Genomic DNA, 25,031 nt, shown 5'->3' on the forward strand with positions numbered 1-25,031 from the left:
TCCTGTCCTTCTTTCACACGGTCCAGCAGTACTGCCCCATACAATCACTTAATTGTAATTTTATTCATGTGGATTTAAGTAATGCACAAAAAAACTTGTGATCAGGGTGGGAAAATTAGGAAAAGAAAAAATATTTTGATTTTCTGTAAGCAAAGGGTAAAAATATTTTCTTTTAAGTCTGAGATCAACTGGCAACCAGTTTAGGGTTTACCCGCGTTTTGCCCTAAGATAGCTGGCATAGGCTTCAACATGCCCACAACCCAAGTGAGAATAAGTGGAACGGATGATGAATGAATAAATGGATTTTCTTTTAAGGCCATAATGCCAAGCCTATTTTGGATCCAGTTAAACGTTTTGACTCACAATTTTCTCTGAACTCGATGCTGGCTGGCAGAGTCAACTCAGGCCGGTCAGACGAGCTGTCCTGAGTCCGGCTGTCCTGCAGCTCGCTTCGGATCATCGGCTTCACCATCCCACGCTCCATCTCCAACTTCCCTGAGCTCTGCACAGACACAGGAGTGTTTTTCTGCTTGATTTTGTGCAAATTTAAAGACAGAGTTCTCATATACAAACCGCACCCATGTGCGTGCATGTGTCTGTGTGTGTGCACCTTGCTGGTGGGTATGGCTGGCCCGCTGTGGATGTCCCCCTGAAGATCAAATGTGGTTTCGGGAACACTGCTGCAGCACACACACACAGAAAAACATAAAAAGTACCCCTGTGAGCGTTGAGGACATCTCATTGAGACTCCCTTATAGTAAACACAAACAAATTGTACTGGAGAACAATAACAAAAAGTTACAATAAATGGTAGACATGCATGGTACCGTAGTTTGGAGGGGCTGTAGAATGGCAGCCATGGTTCCGTCAGACTGCCTCAGGGCAGCTGTGGCTACCGCCACTAGGTATGACCGGAGTGAATTAATAATCTATGCAGTTGTAAAGCATGTTTTGACTGTCTATAAAATACTAACAATACAAAGGTAGTAAGTGTAAAGCATTATAATAACACACCTCACCACAAATGCCCACTCCTACACATATTAGCACAAACAGACACTCACTCACACACATGCACAGTACGCGCGCACACAAGCGCACGCACATAAGCGTACACATCCACCCACCCACGCGTGCACTCAGTTTTTAAGGTGTCTGTGTTGGCCAAAAGATTCCATTGTGCCATTTGAGGTCACACAGTTAGTCAGAAAGTGACTTACAGCTGTCAAACCTTTTAAAAGTGGAGACAAAAACATATGAAACATGCAGTGTTTAAAGTAACAGTCATTCACAACTCTTTCACAAATGACACAAAGTAAACAAGACACTTGGAAGCATGACAAACATCATCCGAACTTACAGACATTTCTATCAACATTCACCCAATAAATCTGGCAATTCCCTCTTTTCTTTAATGTTCCTACTACGAATGAATTAAACATTTACAGTCACAGGCTCCTTAGTGGAAGTAATGAAAACAAGAAGAAAACCAAGCAACTTTACCACACTCTGAAAACGTCTCTCAAACATCAGTCATTCCTATCGCAGAGAAACCTGAAGATTTCCTGTTGGTTTTTCATTCACGTGCCGTTGTTCTCGTTTTTAAAAATCAGCCACGATTGTGTGGGAACCGACAAGGAGAAAACGGAGGAATAGGAGGAGGCCCCACCCTGCACCACGTTGATGAGATTAGAGGCCCCGAGAAACCTTTGCTCTCCCTCTCCTCTGATCTGTTGCTCCCTTCATCTCAAACCTCATCATCATGTTTCCCCTCACAGATGGTGAGCCTCTCTGACCACGACTTGGGCCAGAACCAGAGCCATTGCTGCCATTACAATTTAAACCAGATCCAAAAACCGGAACACTGACTCAGACTGAAATGACACTCGACAAAAATATTAATGAAACACTTTTGCTTTTGCTCCCAACTCAAATGTTTGTCTAGATCGAAACCAGAGGCAGTGCAGAGGGTAAGAGTAAGCCCTGCAACCCGAGGATCACCGGTTCGTATGTCCACATGCACATCATCCTCGTCTGTGGACAAGACACTAAATCGACACTGCCCATGTATTAATGTGGTTAAATGTTTGGCGGATGTCATAACGAAGGACCGAAGGAGCAGAATATTAGCCACGCTTCTGTCAGACTGCCTCAGGGCAGCTATGGCTACACAAGTAGTTTACCACCACCAAGTTCTGACTGAGGAGTGAATGAATAATGTGTGCAGGTGCAAACTATATACACTCCCCTCCCAAGCATTGGACCTACAAAGTCAATTCCTTTATTTTTTTTTGTGCATTGGAGACATTTGGGTTTCAGATCAAAAGACGAATATGAGACAAAAGGTCAGATTTCTATCTTTCATTTTATGATATTGATATCTAGGTTTGTTTCAACAACAAGACAGAGCCCCTTTTGTTTAAAGTCATCCTCTTTTCAAGTGAGCAAAGACATTGGAACATGTGACTGATGGTGCTTCTGCATGATCAGGTCTTGGCTTTTAGTTTGATTAGATAGTGATTGTGGCTTTGTGTTTCACCTTTGAAAACTGTATTTGATGTTAAGTAAACATGAAGACCAAAGAGTTGTCTATGGGAGAACAGCAAACGATTTTGCAGCAGAGAGAAGAGAAAAATCGATCAGTTCTATTGCTCAAGTATTGGGCATTATCCAACAATTTGGAATGTCCTGAAAAAGAAAAAAAAATGTGTATGTGTTTGTGCAACAGACAGACATGTCGGCTAAGGGTATCAACAGCAATGGATGATGGAAAAATTGTGAGAGCTACAAAGAAAAGCTACAAAGAAACTCAAAGTCAGTGACATCACTGCCTACCTCCAGAGCGCAGGGGTGAAGGTATAACAATCCACTGAATTTGAGAGAAGAAATATACAGGCCAGACCAGAACATGCAAACCACTAATAAAGAAATAATAATCTGAAGGGTAGATTGGATTTTGCAAAGTACAGAAATGTTCCACAAACGTTTTGGAAAAAAACATTTTATGGACTGATGAGACAAAGATTAACCACTACCAAAGTGACGGAAATGCCAAAGTATGGAAACAGAAATGATCTGTCAATGAAAAACACACATGAACATCAATGAAGCTCGGAGGAGGTAATGTCATGGCTTGGAGTTGCATGGTTGCTTCTGGAGAGCGCTGGTCTTTAGTGATGATGTAACTCATAAAGGTAGTAGCAGAAGTCTACAAAACCATTTTGCCTGGCAATTTAAAGAAAAATACATCCAACTAATAAAGAGAAGTTTCATCATGCAACAAGACAATGACCTTAAACACTGCCAACACAACAAATGACTATCAGGGGTAAAAAGTGGAATGTCTTAGAATAGCGAAGTCAATCATCAGACCTTAACCAAATAGAGCATGCATTTTACCTCCTGAAGAGGAGACTTACGGGTAAAAGCCCCAAAAATAAACAAGAACGGAAAGAGGCTGCAGTCAGTGTCTTGAAAAGGAACAATGCAACAGTCTAGTGAAGTCAATGCATCACAAGCGTGATGCAGTTATTGCAAGTAAAAGCTAGGTCTCCAAATGTTAAATCTTATTGACTTTAAGTGTATTGTGTGTGTGTGTGTGTGCATGTATTGTCTCTTCTTACTAATAATTTTGCCCAGAAATACAAAGGAATTGACCTTGCCGTTCCAATGCTTTTGGAGGGCACTGTAACTATACAAGTTATTATTAGAAGTAGTACTGAAACAAGACTCTGACAAGAACTAGTACTAAAAAGAGACTCTCCCTAAACTCATACCAGGAATCTTCCTATATCTAGAAGTAAGTACAACTGTAACCTGTGACGACAGCGAGTACAGCAATCAGACTTTTTCCTCACCCAGATTTGTTCCTTGTGCGCATCATGGCAGCCGGCTCCCTCTTCGTACCCTGGTCGTAGAGTGGGTCGACGAATTTGAAGACATGCGCCGATCCGAACTGGAGAGTGGCCCCCGAGCGCAGCACAGCCGTCTCGGTGATGCGCTGGCCGTCCACAAACGTGTCAGCATCGGGGCCGTGCGGGGTCACAGTCACCAGGCCCTCGCTGTGCGTCAGGTTGCAGTGGTGAGGGAGCACACCCGGGCCCAGAAGCTGATTGTACACGGAAACGTCAGAACAATCAAAAGAAAAGTGGCGTATGGGCTTGCATCTTTCGTACCTGAATGGCTCCGTCCTCTGTGCAGTCTGAGCCCACCTCTGTGATGCTGCGTTGGAGGCGGTACAGCTTGGGTTTGTCCCGCGAGTCGGATCCATCTGCAATGCAAAGAGGCACAGGCATTTACTAAATTGCATATTTTGAGTTTTTGACTAAAACTACTTGTCTTCCTACATTTTGCCATGATTCTAATTGATTGAGATGCATCCATATACTTGAAGCCTAGCATTTCAAACCAATGCATATTAACATGGGCTGCACTTCAGATAAAGCATTACAATAATCTAAATTTGTGATTGAAGGCTCTGATGAGGCATTAGTGACTGTTATTCAAATATGAGTTTAGGACAGGAAAAAAAGTAGTAGTGAGGAGGAAGTACAAGCTGACTTCTTCGGGTTAGATACCCATTCATTTGCTCAGAGAGCTGCATCTAAAAATAACGCAGAAATGAGGACGTTAAAAGTGTATGGTGTAAAAAAAAAAACTCAATATCACACCTATCACCATAACACTATCTTTTAATGACTTGAATTTCTGCCATTTTCATTCCCACCAGTATTTATTTAAGTGTGTTGTAATCTTTACATTTAAAAGACAATTTCCTACATCCAGAAACTGATAAAGAAAAGGTGTGAGATATACTGTTTACCTTCATGATGCCGATAGGCGTAGTAGGCATAGTGATTCCCTCGCCCTATTGCAGCCAGGCACAGGAAGTGGAAGACATGCACAAGGACCCCAGGACACACACCCACGCACACACACACACACACACACATAAAGGGCAGTGCCACACCATGCCACGAGAAAGCGGGGGGAGAGAAAGACATAGCAAAGGGTGAAAATGCAGCGTGACCTCATTAGGCAATTGACCAACAAGAGGAGAAACCATTATTATTGTGCCCTCCATTGGGGTGTTAATGTGTTAGTGTAAGTGTGTAGACAGGGAGAGCGCGCGAGAGAGAAGGGCAAGCAGGGTCAGGAGCATGACACAAGGTTGTTAAGGAAAGTGAAGTTCAGTTAATGAATGAGTGTTTTTCAAGGTTTAGACTACAACTACCCTTTCACGGTGTTGTGTTTCACCAAATTTTTGCCACTTTTACAACTTGCTAGGACTTCATTATTAAGGAAAATGTACTTTTTAAATCCTTACATACAAATAGTTGGGTCTTTGGAGGTGGGATGAACAGTTTAACTAATACACTACCATGAATGTTTCTATCTTAACTGGAATCCAACTATATAACTGCCTCAAGGTATTCATCAAGTATATTTTTCAATATGTAGAGGGTTCAAGAGGGCCATACAATATATATATATACTGTCTATGAAATTCAGTTTGAAAAACCACTAATGACTAACAGATGCCCGTAGATGGAGTTATTGATTAATTTGGGATTTCAAATGAGTGTAGCTTTTGAGCTCAAGATAAAGATCAGGCAGTGTCAGTTTGTCATGTCAATGAGTCAGACAAATAACACTTTAGAAGTCAGAAGTTTAGGCTCCTCACACTCCAAAACAGTATGTATGTATATGGCATAATCAGTGTACGTGTTGCGCTAGGTAGTAAAAAGTGTGTCGCAATCATGAGAAAAGACAGCGCAGTTAATCAAGTGAAAGGTGAATGCTATGTAAAAAAAAAAGCCACTGAAGTTGACTGACATTTCTTGGATGTACAAAATTTTATTATTTTGTTGTTTTTGTTTAATAGTTTGTGCCGTCACAAAAGCAAAAAAATACTAGCTTCACATTAATCATTTGCCCAACATGTTTGTTTCTCTTCACAAAAAGCGTGTTTATGGTGTGAAACGTACTTGTTCTATTGCTGATTGCTAAACAATGAAGAAAGCTAAAAACTCTTTTTCTTGCAGGAAAAAAAAATAGATTGGTAGGATATATGCACTTATATTGTCAGGCAATATTACAGAGGTCTCGAAAGATCTACAAAACCGATCTAAAATGGCAGGGGACAAGTAGCTCTGCTTTCAAAATGGGTGGAAGTGAATGAGTTAAATGCTTGTGCACAAATAGTGGGATTTTTGGAAGCAAGCCATCACGATTAAATTAGTCATTGGTAGCTAAATTTGCAGTGTGGATATTACAGGGTGAACACAAGTCTCCAATAACACCACAAAAAAGATGCTTGAATTCTTACTTATACTGGAAATTCACTAAAAGTGTCATATAAGACTCCTTCAAAACGAATGACTTGAAGCAGAGTGATAAGTGCACGATAATTTTGAATCCTTTGCGAGCATTTATCAAGAAACCCGGGAAGTGTGAAAATATCAATACAAGCTCTCCTTTGATGTGCATAATAGCCGCTTCACCACGATTTTTTTCATGAGCAACTAGACAGCTGCACCAAAGACTCAAAAAGTTATAAACTCACCCCCAATTGGTAAAAAGAAATTATGGGTGCCAAATATGAGTCTCTACTTCCTTCATTTTCCACTTAACCAAGTGAAGATTATTCCAGGCTGATTTGTTGAACAGTTCCATCATATTTCTAAAATTACAGGGAAGCAGTTGGCATCGAGTATGTTGGATTATGTGCTCGCTGAGACTTCAACTTCACTTAAGTGAATTTCGCGTGTGATTAAACTCCCGAGTGACATCTGGACTCCGCAACATGTGATTCGCTTGAGACTTCACCTCACTTTGACCTAGCTGCTCCTTCTTTTGCATCTTCAAAAGAGCAACACAGACCGGAGCTGATCAACTGCCACGATGAGCTCATACTAATAAAATTTAATAAATTTTGCTTGCCATTGGGTGGAGGTCAGTGTACATGTATGTGTTGTAGGCCTACCCGGACTCAGCTCCACTAGGTAAGGCAGTTTTTCCGGCGGCAATGACCCAGTGTTGTCCTTCCCTTTGTCATCTGGTTTCCTCATCTTCCTCACCTGATAGTCAGGCGGTCTCATCTTGAGCTGGAACACCAATGTTCCTGCACATAATACAATAACAACAACAAAAAAAAAAAGATTTAAAAATGAGTTGTGATGAAAAATGTACTTTGAAGCTTGTCAATGCAAACTGTTGACAAGTTCCCTATAATGCAAGACATTTAAAGAGCATTTTGTCTGATCTTTCAAGACCCACATAATTGTGTTCTGTGACAATATGAGAACAGAATTATAAATCAGCAGTAGAAGATGAGTTCATTTCACCCAAAACACCACTTTCTGACTAAAAAGTGGACAAAATAAGCTACGTCAAGCCGAACAGTAACTGCATGAGCTTTATATATATGTATACACACACACACACACACACACACACACACACACACACACATACACACACACACAAGTTTGGGAGAAAGTTTTTGCTGGCAAAATAATAATTTGTTTACTAAAAAAGGAAAACATTTGCAATACGATTGCAATATGGGTGCAGTGACCTCTCAATTCACAACAAGCATTCTTCAAAAAAAGAGGCTTTCAATTATTTAATTCAACTTCCAGTTGAAGTTCACCATAACAATAAATAAAAATGAGAATCATGCATACGTTTAAAACAAATCCACTCCCTAAATGGTAACACATAATGGGAAATGCCATCGACAAGCTATCGAATACCATCTATGTGGTGAAGTTTACAGCGCATCCATCCATTATCTGAGCTGAAGGGTCCCGAAAGTGCTGGAGACTATCCCAGCTAACAGATATTTAAAAAAAAAAAATTGTCTTCGTGACTGTAGTATACTGCCTCCTGGTGGCCAAATCAAGAAATTGTATCTCAAGGTGTCACTGTACCTTCACTGTTGTAATGATGGTAGAGCGGCACAAGGAAGCAGTAAAGACATGCAAAAGAGAGCTTACCTCTGTCAGCAGGCCAATCTCTAAATATCTGCAGAGGACACTCGCCATCGTCTAGGATCACCTCCTTCCCGGACTTGTCGTCTTGCTGCACAACAACAACCAAATTTAGTTTATTTAAAAGTGTATAGACTGATACAATTATAAAAACACCAGCTAAGGGTGTAGTCTGCCTCCCACCCAAAGTTAGCTGGGATAGGCTCCAGCACTCCCGCGAACCCTTGGAGATTGGACCTTGAAAAGTGGATGGATGATAAAGGATACCTTTTCATTTACAATTTTCCTGGTGTTTATAGCAGAACGGTGTCCCATCGACAACACGCAAGCGGCCGGCAACTCGATTATAGTATAGTACTTCATGACTATTGTTGCATTTCTACACGCACAAAATTTATCCCCTCCCCCAGAGAGGCTGACATGCGAACAACCCAGTGTCCTGCCAACCTCACTAACCTAATGGACTTTTGCTGTGCCGCGGCCTCTTCAGCAAATTACAAATATAAGCGCGATGCCCACGAGTGTGTGTGTGCGTATGTATCGCCGGAGGCTGCAGGGAAGATAGCCAACACTCAGCGTCTGCTCTGCTATCTCTGCATGAAAGTCATTAAATTGCTTTCCTCCCAGCAGTTTTCATGTTGTGTTTTCAATACACACACAATGGCGAGCGGGTGTTCATATGCGAGTGTGACCTTTGTTCCCCCTAAGCCTGCGACAAAAGGTGGAGTCTAAACCCTGTGCTAAAAATGTTATTTTGAGTTCCCTTCTGAGCGAGCTCTTGAATATTTTTTTAAAATCAATTAGTTGAGTAATTGGATAATAGTAGATCTTTGCAGATTTACTTAACAGTACAAGGGTATGGTGGACAACTATCAAATCTGCTTCACAGTTCTGAGGACCCAGATTCAAATCTGGGTTCCCCTTTGTGGAGTTTGCATGCTCTCCCAGTGACTATGTGGGTTTTCTCTGGGTACTCTGCTTTCCTCCAACATCCTAAAAACATGCATGGCAGGTTTCCTGAAGACTCTAAATCATCCTATGATGTATGCATATGCACAGATGGTTGTTTATATTTCTCCTGCGACTGGCTGGCGACAAGTTCAGAGTGTACCCTGCCTCTCACCTAAAGATAGCTGGGATTGGCTCCAGCACGCCCACAACCCTAGTGAGGATCAACAGGATGGCAAATGGATTGATGGAGGGACATGCTACCAATACAAAATATGCATGTGAAGAGGCAATATTGTTAGGGTTAACATCCTCACATTCTACACTCTAAAATTTGTGAGTTTGAATGTATGTGACTGTAAAAGTGGCCAAGTGAGTGACGTGGGATTTCTAGGGTGTTGAGTAGATTTGCTTTAATTATTATTAATACTTTTATTATATAATTATTATTATTTTAATTATTTCCAGTTTTTGTATCACTGCTACGATTAAATCACGTTACATTTGGTATCATGTTGAACGTATATACATAAAAAAAAAATACCATACATAGTTACCTGAGCAATGCAGTATTCTCGGGGGTTCTCCTTCTCCAGCCCATACTTCTCCAACGCTTCCACCACAGCAAAGTCTGCCGTATCTCTGGTGGAGAGCAGGATGGTCTTATAGGGGATGTTGGGCTTAAGGCTGTCGGCGTAGATCCGCAACGTCCCCCCTGCAAGGAGTGACACCAAAACAAAATGTGAACATTATATCATCTATCGCATTGGTTTTAATAAACCTGTGGGAACAATGGGGAGTGGCACAAAACTCGGCTGTCCTCTTAAAATCATGAGGAAGACATCAATTGAGCTGCTTAACAACTCGTGACGCAGGTGCACATTTTCATTTGGAAGCTAATGAAGCAGTTGGCCATAATGGCTTACCTTGGCAAGCGAGAACATCACAACTGCTTTGGGTCACTTAAGAGAGCCATTTAAAAGGCCATCAAAGGGTACTATACATGAGCTGCTGGCTCATGAATGTAAAAAAACTATAATGAACCCCCACTCATTTGTGGCTGACCCTTCATAATTGTACCTATTCAGATATTTTTCTGCGGAACCTATCCTCAGTTATTGTCTGACAAACCACACTATTTATGCCTATCCTTGTCTTTTTGTGCTTGCTGCAACACCACACACAAGCTGTCACAAGATGCGGCCAACACTCCCCTGCACCCTCCTTTGTCTCTATGTTCACACTACAAGTCAAATAATTTTTTTTGCACACTGTGACAGATCAATTTTTTTCATGTCAATGTGAACATCCATCAATCCATTTTCCAAGCCACTTATCCTCAGGGGTCATGAAAGTGCTGGAGCCTATCCCAGCTAACTTCTGGCGAAAGGCGGAGTACACCACCATCACTGAGCGGGAATTGATATACATCTAACACCAACAAACCTAACAACTGCTCAACCAAACAGACAAGCCACAAAACAGCACACAAAACAGTCAGTGGCGACAAGAAGATTGTTTAGAACTAATACATCAGAAAATGTTGGCTCCAGTTGCGCTAATCCTTCGACATCATCATGAAGAGACTTTTGCAATGGGCCATATTTACTTCTGTCAACACTGCGACTCGTGTTTGTGCACATTCATGCGACATCACACACACGTTCCAGCCATTGGAGAAGTTCATTGGTTTTTAATCATGTGAACGACAACATAAAAAGACTGGATTTACCAAAAAAAATCTGAATTGGTCATCATGCCCTGCAGTTTTTGAGATGTGATGCAGTTTTTGAGATGTGATTAAGAGTTCGGACATATTTCTTTTTTTTTTTTTTTTTTTTTTTTTTTACATTTCTGGTTCCAGGTTAAAGCCAGTAATTTCATGGTGGATTCTAAATGAATATTTATTAAGCAATGAAAGGGTTAACTAAGCAAACGTTAATTGAAAAGGTCTTCTGTTTCAGAAAATCAGAGTAGAAAATTTTATTCCAACACCGACTAATTTTACCATAACACTATAATTACACTGAAATGTGTAAATAAATTAATAGTAAATATACATTAAATGAACTCCATTTTCATCATGCCTTGGTTTGAAAATCTCATGGGAGGGCTCACTGTAAACTAACCAGAGTCCGGCCGCCCGTCGCTGCTCATGAATTCCTGCATGCGCTTCTCCAGTTTCTGTTGCCGCCGCCTCTTCATCACCACCTCTGGGTTAGAGATGGTCCTAGTGAAGCTGGTCTCGGGCATGTCCTTATACACCTCTGCGGCCAGACGACTGTTCTCCCTGTGATGGACAGAAATATATTAGATAACGGAAATATTCTACTCTGGAACTTTTTGTAAGTTGTTTGCATTACCCATCATCACGGTTGGGCATCTGCTCGTCACCATCCGTTATCCGTGTGAACTCCTTCTCCCGCTTCTTCTCCTTTTTCTTCTCTTTCTTAGACAGTGTCCTTTTGAAGTTCTGGATCACGCCATCCTTCTCTTTCTCAGGTCCGTTGCTCTGACTTTTCTGCAGAGGAAAAGGACATAAGAGTTCCATTAGATTGGTGTGCAATTTTGTGCATTGGTGGTGAGTGGGTTTAAGTTGGTCAGCAGGTTTGGGTAAATGTAAGAGATTAGGGTAGATTGTTTCACACAGGATGTGAGAGGTGGTAGATTGCTGTACAGTTCTGGTTGATTAATTCATTGTGTGTTCGATTTCCAGGCCACCATGCTCACCTTGGGCAGGATGTCGTTCTCGTTTTTGAGAACGAATCGTCCTTCTCTGTCGTCTTTATTCCAGTTGAGCTGAACGACCAGCGGCTTCTCATCCAGGTCCAGCTGGCGCTCTTCTAATATGCACATGCAAAGACAGATAAAAACACATGGAATTGCTCATTAGATTGCTCCCGTTTTTAAAGTCAGTAAAAAGACTTGACTCACCGCCGCTGACGTGGACCTCGTATAGGGAGTAGCGCGGCGATGACAGCATCCTCATGTCAGGTCGGAACTTCTCTGCCAGTGTCTCGATGACGTCCTGAGTGGTCGCAGTGCTGGACACGCGGATGCACTTGGTGGCAAAGTTGCCGGCCATGCGGTCTTGAAAATAGAAGCGCATCACACCATGGAACTCGAGGTCCTGCAAGCATGACACACATAGCATATATTAACACACCGTTAACAGGGGTGAGTGTGTGGGTGAGTGAATGTAACAATGGATAGGTTTCCAATGCCATCACCACAGTCCCAAGATTCCCTTAGACCAATCGGATAAATTAACAATTGAAAAAAAATTCACGCTTCACCGATCACCTCTGTTCTCTGACCTCTGTGACACACAAGATGGCGTAATAGGAAACCTATCCATTACCGTATTTTCTGGATGACAAGCAGTTACTTTTTTCGGGCGCCAAGACCCCCGTAGCCTGTTTTCCAATCCAGTTAAAAAAAAAAAAAAATTTCACTAGTGGCTATGATTTGAAGTACAACAAAAACTTGTTCGAATGAAATGCTTCAAACATGGCCATTCCTGACAATGCCCTCAGGTTTGGGCATGCGCAGAGGCTTCAAATGTGGACATGAAGAAGAATCTATTTCAATTGGCCGTCGAAGACTGCACTAGTTTTTAGTGCCCTGAAAGGAGGCTGCTGCATGACACCTATGAACACAAATAATATATAATTTCAATTTGATCAATTTAAAAATCTTTCACAATAAGAATCTATCACTAAGGGATTAAAAGGCTAGAAGAGGTAACTCGAGATGAAAATGACATTGAGCATGACTAAGAGACTGAAATTATATGTGGGATATTCTGAGTCTGGTCAACCCCAATATTTTAGTGTTTGCACTGAACAGGAGGATGATGGATTAAAAACTGACTTTTCTGTTACGTTTGAGACGTTTTACTGCTTGTATAACAGTAACTATTTGGAAACAAGGTATGTAAAACATTTACAATGTCTGGAATATCTAATTTTTACAAAATATCAGTGCGCTAAACCGCTACACAGAGTGGGCGCCGCCTATCAACCAGTGCGCACTATCTTACGAAAAAACAGTAGTTGGAGCACTGCTGCCACCTGGTGTGAAGAAGCTTGTTTATTGTTCAAGAATGAAAAAGACACTGAAAGATACTGAAGTCCCCTTGCACTTCCTCTCACACTCCCCTGACAAATCACTGCCCCCCTACTATTTGAGTAGTGGTGTAAGCAATGCATATCAGCAGGGAGGCACTTAAAACTACAGAACCAGGATAAAAAAATATAAAACATTGACCTATAAACTTGAATTACAATCAATCTATTAATTGTCCAGGCTTTACAAATGGACAAAATACATCCCACAGACAAGCGTGAAAGCGGGAAAGAGAAAAAAATAAAAAATTCTGCATTTGTCCACCTTTCTGTATGTGCAACCTGGTGTTCCAAAATGCAGTCTCTTACAGCAACAAGGTAGCAAGCTCATACACATTCATAACTTTCAGCCAACACCTGAGCTAATCCAAGGAAAGACCACCAAAGTACAAATGTCAATAGGGTGGGACATTCAGAAAAGATAACTGATTGGAACCAGGACTAACATGCCGGTTCTCACGGAATTATTGAAATTAAAAACATTCAGTTCCCAGTTTCAATGCCTACACAGTCACTTCGCTGCCCACAAGGAAGAAAACCAGCAAAAAACAGTCACAGGAAGGTGCAAGAAGAACTGCTTGTGCCTAACGGTAGCAGCGAACAAACGTTTGAACCAGCGTACCCTCTAATTTTTGGCATGTCTGCGCAAACACGCTAAGCCTGTGAGCGCTCCCATTGACCACTGTGACCAACATCAGGCGTATGCACTGTGGTCAGATCCATTTAAGTTACATGCCTCATTAAAAGATTCAAATTACAGCATTTACATTACCGTCAGAAAATTTTAAGAACCATTTTATTTGTGTTTTTGCAAACTTGCAATGAAAATTTTAACAAATAAAAAATACATTCCTAACCAAACCAAGCCAACTATGAACTGTAAATTTGAAATGACGCTTCGATCTTTGTTTCATTTATTTATTTTTAACCCACAATGATATCTCTGTCTGTTTTTCTTGGTGTGAAACTGAATTATTGCTTGCAGAATATCTTTAGCAATGCATGTTGAAAGCTGAATGATGCTACCAAACAGTTTTATGGTTAATGTTATGATGTCTCCTATTTTTAAAATACAGAAATAGCTTTTTTGTGCACTGTATCATCTGTGCTTTCATCCTCTATCAGGCTGCGCCAAGGTGGAATTTTAACATTATAGACCATCTCATCCTGTACTTCCGACTTTGGCTTCAGACCAGACCTTTTTTACTCAAAAAACAGAAAATCTCATCCAGTTTCACCACTTTTTCTTCATTATTATTATTCACATACTCTGACATTCGTTAAAGCAACAGCATTTATTTTCTTTTTTTTTACTTTTGCCATTATTATCGAGAGTAAACATAACCACCACATCTAACTCATCTTTGCTCGATGTTGCCCAGACTGTTTCTAACTAAAGCACTGGTGGTGGGCGGTGTTTTTAATTATGAGTGTACCCCTTTAAGAGCCGAAGGTGGGCGGTGTCAGGTAAACAAGGAAGTAGAGTGTGTGGCATGGTGTGGCCGAGCAGCAGCTTGTTAGAGACTGCGTCTTGCAATGTATATATTAAAAAAAAAAAAAAAGTCATGCTGTGGTTCACTGCGCTGGATCGGTTTTCATGTGCGCCGAGTGTGTGCTACAAGTGGGCAATTGCACAGGTGCACAGCTTAGAGGGATCATTGGTTTGAACTATGTTAAAAATATATTATATTATATATTAAGTCACCTTTGGGCAACACTTTAATATTACATTGTCCAAAGTAAGCTTTCACTATCTGTAGAATTCAGGCGCACTCTCGACTGCTCGGAGCCTCACCCTTCACTGCACACAACGTTGGTCAAGTCAATTGGCTGAATAAAACAAAGTATTTCTGTGCCAACTTTGAAGCAGCTAACAAGATAAAAGTTGGGTTGCACTTTGTTACACTGATGGTTTTTTTGCATTTATTTTAGTTTTCAAACCAATTTAAGAGCTGATGATGGCCAAAAATAAAATCACTTTACCATTCTGCAAAGAAGGTAGAGTGTCACATTACATCAATGAATTGGGACAAAATTCACAAAAATATCTGAGTGTCACAAGCATGAACCTTGTGTTATTGCTGTGTAAGTAAAGGAATCAACAGTTTAGAGCACATTTGTTTCCATCTTTTAAGTTTAGGGGTTTTTTTTGCATTTGTTTTGAATTTATTCTTAGCTTCAGCTATAACGTCGCTGGATGATGTCATAGTGTCAATCTGTCTTGAGAACTGACAAGTAGAATGAGCAGAACACATTCGCGTCTGGCTTCACAAGGAAGGATTTCACAACAGCAAGATGCACATTTACACCTTTTTTGAAGCCACTTCTAGTTTTCCCTTCCCGCACCTCTCTCAGCATGACACAATCAAACAGAGTGGAAACTCAGAGCGCAATTCTGATAACAAGGGTGGGGTTGAACATGTGCCTGCGCATGCGCATGTGTTGTGATTTACTACTGGAATGTGGGTAACAGAGGGTTGCCGCTCTCCAGCTTGCGTAACCAGCAGTGACTGTTACCGCGGAGACGCCGGCCCACTGAGACTTGCAAACAAAAAGGGCTGCGCTGTGTCGGACACATTTCAGCCAAGTTCAACCACAGGAAGTCCAACCCACTCCAAAAAAAGAGCATATTTGCAGGATGCGCACTCACATAGGCACAAAGTTGCAGTTCAGAGTTCACTGTGCCACTGCTATGGCAACTGTTCAATCGTGTAATCATTACTATGCCAAAGTCCACTTCCCAATCTTGGCGCCTGTAACTTTAAAGTCCTAACAGCTTTTCGCCAGTATAAATTCATCTCATAATCAAACAATAAATCAGGATCTATTGATTATTCTCTGTTCCTGCGTTAAGACTAGGAATGAAAGCCACCACTTTGTACAGTTAAATGGAGTTTGGCTAAAGTCTAGTAGGTAAAGTTTGCATCCGTATCGGTGTCAACTGTCAAACAAATACTATACCGTTATATAACTACTTGAGCAACTTTGTCAACATCAGCAGTTATGCAGCGCAATTGGAATGTGCCATTAGCTAGCTAGGTAAACCTACACCACTAAAACAAGTCTGCTATGTGGATAGTATGGAGGTGTGGCCAATTTATAGCACCAGGTTGTCGGCTAAGAGTGCACACAGGTCACGCAAAAGTAGACAGAAGTGCAAGGAGATTTTTTTTTTTTAAGTCCAGTTTGACAGCCAGCATCTGGACCAAGGATTACAGCTAGTGTGTCCACTTTAGAGTGCTGTGAGCAGGTCACAGAGAGAACATGGGTGACCGGGTAGTTTCTTTTTTTCCCAACTTGAAGGCCAGCATGTAGATCGGAACTTTGCGTTGGGATGGTCGCAGTATGCAAAAATCCTGTGAAGAAAGACCTGCTGAGATATATTCCAGGGATCTGAAGCTTTAAGTGGGTAGATTCTCAGAGCTCAAACATGTAGTTAAGTGTAGGCACAAGAAAAATGCTTCACTATGTCGCATCTATCTCTCTTGGTCATAAGAGTGGTATTTCACTGACAAGTGAGCAAGATGTGGTTTCAGTACATTCAGAAGAAAGCTTGGCTTGATTTTTCACGATTTGATTCATTTCAAACAGCCATTTTAGTCAAATTTGTCAAGGTCAATTTTCTTTGGTGTGTGAAATTTACAAATGTATTTTCACTTTCAGGAGTTAATAAATGTTGACTGTCAAAAAGACGATAAAGTAGCCTGAGAATAATAAAATGCTACAAACATAATGGAAAGGAGTGACTTGAGCTGGAGCAAAAAAAAAAAAAAACAGGCAGGCACATGTACAGTACCTACAAAACTACCCTTTGCCAAATCATTGTCCAGTCAAACAGGAGCTACCAATTATTTCTCCTTCCCACCAAAACACTGCAAGTAAAAGCCACCACTTGTACATTTGTGGTCAATAGGTGGCGCCAATGCTTATTTCAGTGTTTCCAACTGTCAAGCAAAAACCAAGGTGAATATTATTAAGCCATATGTGGTCTTGAAATGTTATATTGCTAAAAAATTTTGTGCTACCCGATTATTCTCACCTGAAAACTGCATTAATAATGCTGCAGAATTCTTGGAGTTGGACTGCATCTTTGGAAAACGCAAGAGGTATGGTTTAATTTGGATGCTGCGTCAGGTTCAAGCTTTTATTCTACAGCACATTGAAAACCATGTCAGAGGCTAAATACATGCAAGTTGTGTTGATCTTTTCCCAGAGCTTTCCCTCTAATAATCCACAAGAAAAGCTTTTCAATTCCCGTGGAAGCGCACGAGTTGATGTCAACGAATAGGAGGCCAGAAAACACACACATGCACACACTGTAATGAGTACCACCTGCGATGAACAAAAAAATAAAACTATTTATGTCACACAGAAGTGAAAAGTAGGCCAACAGTGCGGATGGCAGTTAGTCACATATCACCTAATGGGGAAAATAGATAGAAGTTAATTTACAAAGGACGTAAAACAGAAAGAGCAAAAAAAAAATATTCATTGAAACAGGATAACATTTTACAAATAGGGATGGACATTTGACAAAATTTCCCAAACAGTGAAAATTACCAATTACTTCATTTCCTATTTTATAATTACACTGGTCCTTTGAAATACGAGTAACCACCAATACGACCAGTCGTTGAATGACTTTTTTCTTCTTGCTTTAAATTACGAGCAAGAAATTGGACATATGAACACAGTATGGTGGTAGTGAACTCAACTCACATCACAAAAACCAGTAGTTTGGCAAACAGAACTCTTCAAAAAAAAAAAAAAAAAGAATGCTGCTTGTAGTTTAACTGTCAAGCTAAACGTGAAACTGACATTTACAGATTGTGTATTTAAAAATAACCTAATTGCACTGATTAAAGGAAACAACAACAAATCGCTGTCTATATTATACTGCCGCCAGATGACCAAGGAATCCAAACCAGAAGGAGCAGCACAATGTCAATTGAACTCAAGCAAAAATGTGCCACAAACTATTTAATTCTGTCATGACGACATGCAAGTCAAACATTACATTACTTTCAAATATAGTTTTCAAGCCCGAAAACAAGATGCCATATTTGTAAATAATTTACAAATTTTTCAATTTAAAATTGAAATGAGTTGGCAAATCCATTGAGATTCACTTAATTTTTCTCCCCATACTGTATTTCCACACTGTTTGATGTAAATCCGTGTGGAGGTATAGAAACACCCTGGAGTACGTCCATATCAGCGCGTGACTCCCACGGGGGTTACCAAGTTGACAGTGATGTCAAAATCCTTCTGTCTGGGTTCATAGTTCACAGGGCACATCTGTATGAGAGCTGTTCCCTCACTGCAACCTGGCTGCTCAGTACCAGAACACAAAGGAGTTATGGGGTCTATAATACAGTAATGTTACATAATTACACACGTTGACTTTAGGAAACCGAATGAATTCTCAATCGTTCTCCCTCCAGTAGCCTCCAAGGCATGTCTGTATGTGCCCATGTGTTATCAGGTGTTACGGAAAGAAAACCAGAGCTAACGTCGCCAGCACTCCAAGCCCAGTCCTCTTAAGACGGAGAGTACCTGAACACTATTGGGACAAGTTTAGAAACGTGACCTTCGCAACCTCTTGGTTGCTTCTAATTCATTGAAAGCTTTTTGACTTATCTTTTGAGACCTGCAGAATATTTTCTGTGACATGAGCACCAAACCTACTCAAAGAAACAAGTCTCTTATTTCACCAGAAATATTTGTTTCCATTCTTTAGTAATCAAAAGTACAAAATGTATCAGTTTCACCGACAACACTGCTTTCTGACCAAAAAGCAGATAAATGTAGGTGTTTATGAAAGGAAACGTCACGCCAAACAGTGACTGATCCATTTTTTGGTTTTGTGACATCTCAAACTATGAAACATGAAAAACAAGACTGAGAAAGAGCTTAATAATTTATTTGTATATATGCAATTATACTGCCATACTACATTGCTTGAGTTAAACGTCTAGCCTTTTTTTAAATGCCATTCATTATGAAGTGTGTCATCTTTTCTAACGATGGAAAACACTTTCTACTTACTACCTAGAATGACACAGCATATTTATATTACGCTATTATGATCATTTGCGCACGTATATACTGGGTCAAACATGGCAGAAATCTCCATGACAACAGCCGATCCAATCCGAGGCATCCTTTTCCCGCCGCACTTGCCATTAGCTAGTTAGCTATGCCCACACCACTAAAATGAGACTTCCATTTGTAAATTGTGGCAGTGAACAGAAACCACACCTGCTCGGCTGCCCCCGCTCATCGCAAGATCAAGACGCCCCATCCGCCTTGGCCGTCCTCCCACAGAGCCCGTCACGCCGACCCCTTTGACCCAGCGACCGCTTCTTATTCATTTGAAGTACCACCCAAGTGAGCATAAAAATGCAAGTGGACTCAACGCAGCCGGTGACTAACTGCTACCAGCACACATAATTATTAGCAGTTAGCCTGCTAGCGGTAAAGACACCAGTGTTTAGTAAAATGGCAAAAGTAGTCACTGTATTATTAGCGATGATGAACATTTGATAGTAGCATGTATGTATTGTATGTAGTAGCACCACAACTGTAGTGACAATGTTTACAAACCAAGGTGCCAGAGAGGGATGTGTGTTGGTTTTGTATACCTTCAAAACTATGCAGGACTTCAAACTAGATCACTGTTTTGTTATATTTTTCTATATTAAATATTGACCATGAGGAGTGCTGTTAGCAAAAGATGTCAATCAAATGTTTATCTCCTCTCTAGCGTCTTTTATTTTCAGTAGAGGCTTTAAAATTGCCTGCACATTCCGCTAATTCTTTTAAGAGCACAACTGTGGCTGTTACAGGAGTAGGATATCCACTAGGGAGGAGAAACATTTTGTGTCATCAAAACAAAATCTCTAATTTCAACAACAGAGACGCTTGGAGTGAGTCAAGCTGCAATTTTGTGACGTAGCAAAACCGGACATTAAAATGACGTTTTGTTTTGGTCCATGAACGACGGGCGGTGGTGTCATTCATCAAATTACAAGTTGTGGTTGCTGCGAAGATGCTGAACTTCCAATTTGGATTCATATGCCTTTATGTAGATGAGTGTAAGGGAGGAGAAGGGATTTCTGGTTAAAACCAGAATAGATTCCTGCGGCTGTGCGTCATCTTGCTCGCCTCTACACACACATACGAAGGAATAAGAACACATGGAGGCTTACTAAAATGAAGTGTTCCTGAGTCAATATTGTTGCGGCCCCACCTGCAGCAACACAGGAGGATTGGCCCGTAAGCCTGTGTCTAAGGTCAGCAGGAGCGAAGTTTAGAGTCAGTTGTGGTGGGGAGGGGGGAGCTCATTGTGCCTTGGATCCCAACTGAGACCTCTTCAAAGGGATCAAACACCCACAGAAGACAATAATAAGGCAGGGGGAAAAAATCCAAGACATGAGGGTGCGGTCATATGATCGTTCTTACGTTTAGGAATGAAAGGCTTTGAAAACGGATGATTGTGGTGAACAAAATATTCGCTGTTATCAGCATTGGCATGATACAGTTGGGTATCGATTTACAACGGTCCCAATAGTAAGCAACTTGCATGCTGCAATTGAGCGTTGGCATTTGGCTTTTGCATTTGTTGGCTTTAGCAGTGGATTGTTAAGTGGCTAACAATGAGCTAGTCTGTATTTTGAGTAAAAGTACGCAACAAATACTGGTAATCGGTTAATCAACTATCTTGATTCTCAAATATTCATTTAGAGACAACGGTTAGCTTGAAATTGTCCAAAATCCTCTGAATTTCAGCCTCTCAACAGTAAATATTTTCAGATTTCTGTAGTCAACCATGAAAACTGTGTGTTTAAAGGTCCGATATTTTAGCTATTTAAACCACCATAGAGTGACTTTGTTGTAAAATGCAGCCCTATGGGGGCACAAACCAGTGCAATCTGTAGGCCGGTCCCAAGCCCGGATAAATGCAGAGGGTTGCGTCAGGAAGGGCATCCGGCGTAAAAACTGTGCCAAACAAATATGAGCGTTCATCTAAAGAATCCCATACCGGATCGGTCGTGGCCCGGGTTAACAACGCCCGCCCCCGGCACTGCTAACCTGCAGGGCGTCGGTGGAAATTCAGCTACTGTGGGTCGAAGACAAAGAGGAGGAGGAAACCGGATCCAGCGTCAGAAGAAAAAGAGGAATGCACAGAGCCTACAACTGAGTGTAGGGACTTTGAATGTTGGGACTATGACAGGAAAAGCACAGGAGTTGGTTGACATGATGATTAGGAGAAAAGTTGATATTCTGTGCATCCAAGAGAGCAGGTGGAAAGGTAGTAAGGCTAGAAGTTTGGGAGCAGGGTTTAAATTATTCTACCACGGAGTAGATGGGAAGAGAAATGGAGTAGGGGTTATTTTAAAGGAAGAGCTGGCTAAGAATGTCTTGGAGGTGACAAGAGTATCAGATCGAGTGATGAGACTAAAATTTGAAATTGAGGGTGTTATGTATAATGTGGTTAGCGGCTATGCACCACAGGTAGGATGTGACCTAGAGTTGAAAGAGAAATTCTGGAAGGAACTAGATGAAGTAGTTCTGAGCATCCCAGACAGCGAGAGAGTTGTGATTGGTGCAGATTGTAATGGACATATTGGTGAAGGAAACAGGGGCGATGAAGAAGTGATGGGTAAGTACGGCATCCAGGAAAGGAACTTTGAAGGGCAGATGGTGGTGGACTTTGCAAAAAGGATGGAGATGGCTGTAGTGAACACTTATTTCCAGAAGAGGGAGGAACATATAGTGACCTACAAGAGCGGAGGTAGAACCACGCAGGTAGATTATATTTTGTGCAGACGATGTAATCTGAAGGAGGTTACTGACTGTAAAGTAGCGGTAGGGGAGAGTGTAGCTCGACAGCATAGGATGGTAGTATGTAGGATGATTCTGGTGGTGGGTAGGAAGATTAAGAAGACAAAGGTAGAGCAGAGAACCATGTGGTGGAAGCTGAGAAAGGAAGGATGTTGTGCGGCCTTTCGGAAAGAGGTGAGACAGGTTCTTGATGGAAGACTGGACTACGACAGCCAAGGTAATCAGAGAGACAGGCAGGAGAGTACTTGGTGTGTCATCTGGTAGGAAAGGGGAGAAGGAGACTTGGTGGTGGAACCCCAAAATACAGGGAGTCATACAAGGAAAGAGATTAGCGAAGAAGAAGTGGGATACTGAGAGGACTGAGGAGAGGCGAAAGGAGTACATCGAGATGCGACGTAGGGCAAAGGTAGAGGTGGCAAAGGCTAAACAAGAGGCATATGAAGACATGTACACCAGGTTGGACACGAAAGAAGGAGAAAAGGATCTCTACAGGTTGGCCAGACAGAGGGATAGAGATGGGAAGGATGTGCAGCAGGTCAGGGTGATTAAGGATAGAGATGGAAATGTGTTGACTGGTGCCAGTAGTGTGCTAAATAGATGGAAAGAATACTTTGAGAAGTTGATTAATGAAGAAAATGAGAGAGAAGGAAGAGTTGAAGAGGCAAGAGTGAAGGACCAGGAAGTGGAAATGATTACTAAGGGGGAAGTCAGAAAGGCACTACAAAGGATGAAAAATGGAAAGGCAGTTGGTCCAGATGACATACCGGTAGAGGTATGGAAGCAATTTGGAGAGATGGCTGTGGAGTTTTTGACCAACTTATTCAACAGAATACTAGCGGGCGAAAAGATGCCTGAAGAATGGAGGAAAAGTGTTCTAGTTCCCATTTTTAAGAACAAAGGGGATGTTCAGAGCTGTGGGAACTATAGAGGAATAAAGTTGATGAGCCACACAATGAAGTTATGGGAAAGAGTAGTGGAGGCTAGACTCAGGACAGAAGTAAATATCTGCGAGCAACAGTATGGTTTCATGCCTAGAAAGAGTACCACAGATGCATTATTTGCCTTGAGGATGCTCGTGGAAAAGTACAGAGAAGGTCAGAAGGAGCTACATTGTGTCTTTGTGGATCTTGAGAAAGCCTATGACAGAGTACCAAGAGAGGAACTGTGGTACTGCATGCGTAAGTCTGGTGTGGCAGAGAAGTATGTTAAAATAGTACAGGACATGTATGATGGCAGCAGAACAATGGTGAGGTGTGCCTTAGGTGTGACAGAGGAATTTAAGGTGGAGGTGGGACTGCATCAGGGATCAGCTCTGAGCCCCTTCCTGTTTGCAGTGGTAATGGATAGGCTGACAGATGAGGTTAGACTGGAATCCCCTTGGACCATGATGTTCGCAGATGATATTGTCATATGCAGTGAAAGCAGGGAGCATGCAGAGGAACAATTGGAAAGATGGAGACATGCACTGGAAAGGAGAGGAATGAAGATTAGCTGAAGTAAAACAGAATATATGTGCGTGAATGAGAAAAGTAGAGGGGGAAGAGTGAGGCTACAGGGAGAAGAGATAGCGAGGGTGGACGACTTCAAATACTTGGGGTCAACAATACAGAGCAATGGAGAGTGTGGTCAGGAAGTGAAGAAACGGGTCCAAGCAGGTTGGAACAGCTGGCGAAAGGTGTCTGGTGTGTTATGTGACAGAAGAGTGTCTGCTAGGATGAAGGGCAAAGTTTACAAAACAGTGGTGAGGCCGGCCATGATGTACGGATTAGAGACGGTGGCACTGAAGAAACAACAGGAAGCTGAACTGGAGGTGGCAGAAATGAAGATGTTGAGGTTCTCGCTCGGAGTGACCAGGTTGGATAGGATTAGAAATGAGCTCATTAGAGGGACAGCCAAAGCTGGATGTTTTGGAGACAAGATTCGAGAGAGCAGACTTCGATGGTTTGGACATGTTCAGAGGCGAGAGAGTGAGTATATTGGTAGAAGGATGCTGAGGATGGGATTCCAGGCAAAAGAGCGAGAGGAAGACCAAAGAGAAGGTTTATGGATGTGGTGAGGGAAGACATGGGGGCAGTTGGGGTTGGAGAGGAAGATGCAGGAGATAGGCTAAGATGGCAAAAGATGACACGCTGTGGCGACCCCTAACGGGACAAGCCGAAAGGAAAAGAAGAAGAAGAAGAGTGACTTTGTAACATGTACTTAGTATAAAAGTGTCCCGGCTCGTGCTTGTTCCATTAGCCAGTAACATCAATCCATGTGGAAAATGATCAGCAAAAAATGTTGTGACATAGCAAAACCACTATAAAAAATTAGATCTCTACAATTTAAAAATCCATGATGCAGTGAGACCACAAAAAGTGAAACATGGCTAGGGAGGACTATTAAGGCTAGTAGCCAATGACAGAGCCATTTACTGTAAGATGCTAAATACTTTATATACATATATAAAAACAATAATTGGAATATACAAGTCATACTAAACGTCTGTAATGTTATCAGGCTTTATTGAAAACCCTCAACCAATTCATCCCTGAATGATAATACAAAATACATCAGCATTGGCTGACCTCCGCAACAACCTGAAAACAGCAGAATGGAGGCTTGTTTGTTGCCAACGAATGAAAAGGCACAAAGCGTCTTTGTTTCAGGTGAGTTTCTGCTTCAGTATCGCAGACACACACACTCATGCCCTCACAACTAATTCACACAACCCAGCCTGACAGAGCAATGCATTGTGGAAAGGGACAGCGTTAAAATCATCTCAGGTGAGACAACTGGCCCGCAAATCAGACTTGCTGTCACTGCCTTCTTTAACAGTAAGTAAGGATAAAGGCTGTATGCGTGCGTGCATGCATATGTGAGGCCAGATAGGTTTAAACAACGGAAGCAAAAAAAAAGATAAATCAAACAAATCACACTGGCAAAATCAATTTGTAGTGTGGAGCCATCACAAGATGGTTTCAAATTGCCAGTAAACATTGGCATTTTTCCCCAAAAATGTGTAGTTTTTCTCCACAAGAATCTGAAAAAAATCGGAACAGAGTTGTGAATTTTCCACCTTTGGAGATAATATTCAGGAAGAGGGGATGGAGTAGAGCTGGGGCTACTGAATATT

The 25,031-nt window shown here is 41.5% G+C and overlaps 1 protein-coding gene across 7 annotated transcripts in view; it reads right to left on the reverse strand.

Annotated features, from left to right (window-relative positions):
* The window catches only part of afdna (afadin, adherens junction formation factor a), an 83,945-nt gene that overhangs the window by 44,369 nt on the left and 14,545 nt on the right, over nucleotides 1–25,031 (reverse strand). For 5 of the 7 annotated variants that reach the window (XR_009793774.1, XM_061811765.1, XM_061811767.1 and 2 more), the window contains exons 2-12: nucleotides 11,877–12,072; nucleotides 11,673–11,785; nucleotides 11,306–11,463; nucleotides 11,072–11,232; nucleotides 9,500–9,657; nucleotides 8,001–8,085; nucleotides 6,986–7,123; nucleotides 4,176–4,270; nucleotides 3,858–4,108; nucleotides 611–680; nucleotides 364–502 (exon numbers count right to left, since the gene is read on the reverse strand). Coding sequence is in view for 6 of the 7 variants with exons in the window: in XM_061811765.1 (XP_061667749.1) it covers nucleotides 364–502; nucleotides 611–680; nucleotides 3,858–4,108; nucleotides 4,176–4,270; nucleotides 6,986–7,123; nucleotides 8,001–8,085; nucleotides 9,500–9,657; nucleotides 11,072–11,232; nucleotides 11,306–11,463; nucleotides 11,673–11,785; nucleotides 11,877–12,072 (1,564 nt within the window). In the remaining variant the exon portion in view is untranslated. The remainder of the gene's footprint in view (nucleotides 1–363; nucleotides 503–610; nucleotides 681–3,857; nucleotides 4,109–4,175; nucleotides 4,271–6,985; nucleotides 7,124–8,000; nucleotides 8,086–9,499; nucleotides 9,658–11,071; nucleotides 11,233–11,305; nucleotides 11,464–11,672; nucleotides 11,786–11,876; nucleotides 12,073–25,031) is intronic. The other 2 variants (XM_061811768.1, XM_061811764.1) reach the window with 1 other exon arrangement.

This window comes from Syngnathoides biaculeatus, chromosome 23, assembly GCF_019802595.1.
Source record: "Syngnathoides biaculeatus isolate LvHL_M chromosome 23, ASM1980259v1, whole genome shotgun sequence".
Lineage (NCBI taxonomy): Eukaryota > Metazoa > Chordata > Actinopteri > Syngnathiformes > Syngnathidae > Syngnathoides > Syngnathoides biaculeatus.